Genomic DNA, 4,923 nt, shown 5'->3' with positions numbered 1-4,923 from the left:
CTAACCTCGGTTACCTAATAAGTCAAATGTATGATTGTGTTGTCCTATTGGTTTTCTTGTCAATCTGTGCAACATGGATGAATTTGCCTATTGTAACTAACTCTTTTTGGATGAAAGGATAAACAGTCGACAGATTGCTGTTCCCTTGTTAAATGACTAAAACACTTGGATTTATTTCTCTATTTTTTTGGTAAATATAAGAGAAAATGAACTTGTTTTCAGTTCCTGCACATTCTTAATTCTTTTACATATTTAGAACACTTGAAGAGTTGAAATTAAAGCATGGGAATACTAGATCAACGAATAATAATTGTTAATTTACACTTTTACCCTCTTTCCCTCTGGTACAACCGTGACTGCAACTTTAGTCATGAGTTTTAGGCAACTGCATATACACACACAAATACACATGTTTTGTACGTGGAAACTTTTCGATATCATTTCTTATTGCAAAATTAAGTAGAATTCTGCAAGATATTATATAAAATAATCATGAACCAGATAGAGAGTGATGAATGGTACTACTGAGTTGACGTGGAAGCTCGAAGGATGGCTCCCACTCTTTTGGGAGATTACAGTATCTTTCTGTCAGAGTTGGCGGGTCTACGATCAATTTGTGTTGAGGAGTTCCTCAATCATTTGCAATGCAATTGCATCCTCTTCATCACCAGCATTAGGACCACAGAGACTCATGATCCCATCTCTTTCGGGAAAGGATGACACCATCTCTGGCGTATCCGCTGCCATCGGAGTTTCAACTTCAGGTTCTCTATCGATCTCCCTCTCGTTATTGTTACTGTTATTATAATTATTCTTCCCAAGCTCCACTGTCATGACCCAATTAGATTCTGAATGAACACCAGCCCTTTTTTGCCATACCCCAATGTGAGAACTCTCTGTGTCAAGCCTGAGACAGGTGAGAGACGGTGAAGGTGACTTGCAACACTTGCGTAGTTTCGCACTTAGTATAGCCGATAGACCAGTGGATGAGGGTGGAGAGGTGGTGGTGGTGGTGGTGGTGGCTGTGGCGGTGGCGTCACTAGTATCCCCAGATGTTTGCGCTTTAACCACCGGGAAATTAGTCTTGGCATTTCTACCGCTCATTAGAATAGCAGCCTCATCATACGCTCTAGCAGCTTCTTCTGCTGTTTCAAACGTGCCGAGCCACACCCTTCTCTTCCTACATACATAAAACATATTAGAATCACCTATAAATCAAAAGACATACATCCTCTCTTTGTGTGTTATATAGTTATATATATATATATGCACACACACAGAGTGTGTGTGTAAGTGTGTGATCGAGTGAATGGAAATGGGGATATATACAGTAAGGGGTGGCGAATCTCGGCAACCCAAGATCCCCAGTGGCGTTGGCGGACGCCTCTGAACTTCTTGGTTTGTACCATTTGTATACTAGTTGATGTGCCACTTCTCTGTCAGAAGGAAGAGATGAAATGAGATTAAACTAAGCAGCTGGAAACTAGGGAAACCCTTGGGGGAATATAAAGGGGCCAGCTGAGTGAAGCTTAATCAATAAGATCAGGTACGGAGTTGGTGTCGGGAGGGAGATACCACTTTGAGTTCACAAAGTTTTGTCTTTTCTTTGCGTCTAGAATTCGAGGAAGAAGGATGGATTTGTTGTTGTCTTGAAGACTATAAGTAATATTGTTATTGGGTCTAGTCTAGAGGAGGTCTTGGAAGCAAATGGGGTAAAATTTGATGAGTAGTAAATGGTTGATTCAATAATGAATAAATTATGGTATTTATTAGCAGGTTTGGTAATCTAGTCCTCAGTTTTGTAGACTTGGTGAAGTTGGTTCATGGTGAGATATGGAAACAATCGGAAAGTACGTGTTAGGAAAAGCCTAGTAAGCCATGAGTCAGTCGATGTGGTGCGTTTTTCCCTTTTTCTTCTTTGTAATATATATATATATATATATATATATATATATATATATATATATATTATAGATGAAAGATTTGTGTGATAATAGGAGCTAAAATGAGTAGTATATAAGAAGGGATTTGGAATCTTGATCACTTTAAATCCCAAAACAACCTATGAATTGCGCTTTAGAAAGAAACTGATCAAGTGTATCTCATTAGAATTGATTTAGTGATTCTCTTCAATTAGGATTTATTCAAGAGCGTACATCTTTCTTACCCTTCTTATCATAAATTTAATTCTCAGTAGAACCCTATCCTATATATATGATAAAACTCACATACGTTTATCCAAAATAATCATTCCGGAACACCCCCTCCCCCCAAATTCATTTTATAGTTGCGTCTTTTACTTGGTTGATCGAAATTTAGAAAATAACACCTTAGTAACTTACAAATTTTACTTTTGATGAATTTAACATTCATAAAGCAACACTTTAAATGCCATTTGCGACACTTTAGCAAGTTGGGTAAATAACATTTTCACAAGTTGCGTATGTGGCACTTCCACGTTAGCATTTCGCAAACATCACCTTAGTAACCACTTCGGTTGTGGCAAACTGGTTAAGCCAAAGATGTAGTGAAAATCTCATTTACCCTAGGTTCGTGCTACCAAATCCCTTGTGGTCATGGAAGTTCACCTGCAATGCAATAACTAAGCGGGATTAGTAGGCATGCAAACCGGCCCAAAACTCATGGTTACCCAAATTATATCATCTTAAGAACTTGTTTATGAATATAAAATTCAGATTTAGCAAATTGTTAAAGTGACAAATTTTGGTGAATCTATGGTTTGTTCCTTGAGTTGATAGATACTATTGTCCTTGCTACCCATGTGTTTGGAGGCGATGAAGGTCCCATGTGAGGTCAGCCAATAACACTTAAGTAGCTTACCACCCTCCCTCTTTCTTTGCAGCTCTAACCGTTGGTATTGAGGTAGTACTGAAAAGCAAGCCAATAATTTATTGATATGCCAACAACTCCCCTATTTTCTGGAAAAAAACCAACAACAAGTGTACCCATTAACACACATAAGGAAAGGAAAAGGCCAGCTTTGATGAGATGATTTCTGAGAATGGTGTGTTTGTCGGTGATGATTTAGCTCTTTTCATCCCTTTTATTACTGTTTAATTTCGTGGTCCTTTGAACATCATGGAGTAGGTTTCTCTCTTCCACCACCACCATCACCACTGCCACCGCCACCGCCACCGCCACTAGGGGGCGAACCTATTAAGAACGGAGTGGGCCTTCTGTGCAAATTAAAAAAGGTTAGGCGCTTGAAAGGCGTGTCCGATTGATTTTGAGGGGCGTTTTTAAATATTTTTAAACCAAATTTATAACAAAAATTACTCTTTATGTGCAAGAAGTTATGAGTTTAAATCTTATCTTAAGTAAAAATTTAATTTTTATCTTTTAGTATTTATTATTATTATTTTTTCCATGATTTTTTTTTTTACTTTTTCGATGCCAACTCATCTTAAAATTCGTTGCTTTCTATTGCATTTTCAAGCAACATTTATTTATGATTTCATTTGGAAAAAAATATTTTGTTCCCTGAATCGACACAATTGACTCTTCTTTCGGTCAATGTATCAAACCTCATTGATAACCACAAGGGTGGTGCCTGATTGGTTTGAGCTTGGCTCCAAAGTATCTGGAGGTCACAGGTTCAAATCCAAAGAGAAATAAAAATCCCCTTGTCGCCACGGAGGTTCAAATGCGGTGACTGCAGGCTATATGTAAAGCATGTGGTCGTCCTGGGATTAGTTGGCTTGCATAGCGGGTTGGATATCTAGGCTAATCAAAAAAAAAAAAAAAAACCCATTGACTTTCCCGCATGTCAAACCGTAATTTTACGAATCACTGATTCATCTTAAAGGTATATTTGTTTCGAAAAATTTATGGATCCATCACTACCAAACTGTACCAATGACTGATTGTACCGGTGACACCATGCCTCCATTCTCACTCCTCTCTTTTTTTACCCTTATTTATTGACCAATAAAGGTTCTACTTTATTAGTAGCTATCATAATTCTTTGGGTTGCTCTTTTAAAGTTAAAAAAAAACCATTTCTTTGATCCATAATTAGCCACCAATCTATGCCTAACATAACATGCACTCTTCCCCTTTTTCATTGTTTCCGTGTGAATCGTATTGAATGCGTGGTTTTAGTTTTCAATTTATTGTTATGCATATTATAAATCTCAATTCACTTTTTCTATTCACTAAGTACACCACGTGTTAACTACCATTCCCTTCATGGTAAAGAAAGGACCTATAAAAATTATAAAGTCAATAGAAAAAATAAATATAACATACTATCAACACGTAGTGCCTGATTGGTTTGAACTTGGTTCCAAAGGTCAAAAGTACTAGGAGGTCCCAGGTTCAAATCCAAGGAGGAATAAAAATCTTCTTGTGGTCACAGAGGTTCAAATGCGAGAACTCCGGGCTTTCTGCAAAGCAGATGGTCGCCCTGGAATTAGTCGGCTCGCATAGCAGGTTGGATATCCAAGTTAATCAAAAAAAAAAAACATTTCAATTTTATAACACTCATGGTGCTTGAAATTAACATCGTTAGCTAGCATTTGTTAGAAGGGAAAAATCAGCTTTTGAACAAACTACATGGACCAAAAGCGTCATTTACTCTAATTTTTTTTCTAAACTCTCTTCATTCAAAGTATTTTAAGTATTGTTAACATGAGATAATTATATATTAAAATTTGTTTGTTAAGATAAATATTTGTTTTTTGTTATAAAAAAAATAATTATGTTTTAAAGTTAAAATACTATGAGATATTATTAAATTAAATTATTAAATAATCTATACTATATTATAAAGCATTTGGCTAAAACTCTTAAAAACTCTTAAACTCTTAAAACTCTTAAACTCTTAAAACTCTTAAACTCGTTCATCCCTAAACAATTTCATCTCTATCCGATTTCATCCCATAACTGAATTCGTGTAACTAAC

The 4,923-nt window shown here is 36.4% G+C and overlaps 1 protein-coding gene across 1 annotated transcript; it reads right to left on the bottom strand.

Moving 5' to 3' along the window:
- Positions 1-576: 576 nt before the first annotated feature.
- On the bottom strand, positions 577-1,409 carry LOC112510442 (ethylene-responsive transcription factor WIN1). Its single transcript, XM_025115862.1, has 3 exons — positions 1,330-1,409; positions 746-1,180; positions 577-667 (listed from the first exon to the last, which is right to left on the bottom strand). Exons 1-3 carry the CDS (start codon positions 1,407-1,409, stop codon positions 610-612), a joined length of 573 nt encoding a protein of 190 aa, XP_024971630.1. The 3' UTR covers positions 577-609.
- Positions 1,410-4,923: the final 3,514 nt, after the last annotated feature.

This window comes from Cynara cardunculus (genome assembly GCF_001531365.2).
Source record: "Cynara cardunculus var. scolymus isolate 2C chromosome LG 3, CcrdV1, whole genome shotgun sequence".
Taxonomy (NCBI): Eukaryota; Viridiplantae; Streptophyta; class Magnoliopsida; order Asterales; family Asteraceae; genus Cynara; species Cynara cardunculus.
Note: the sequence above shows the minus strand (reverse complement) of the source record. Positions and strands in the feature narration are given on the sequence as shown.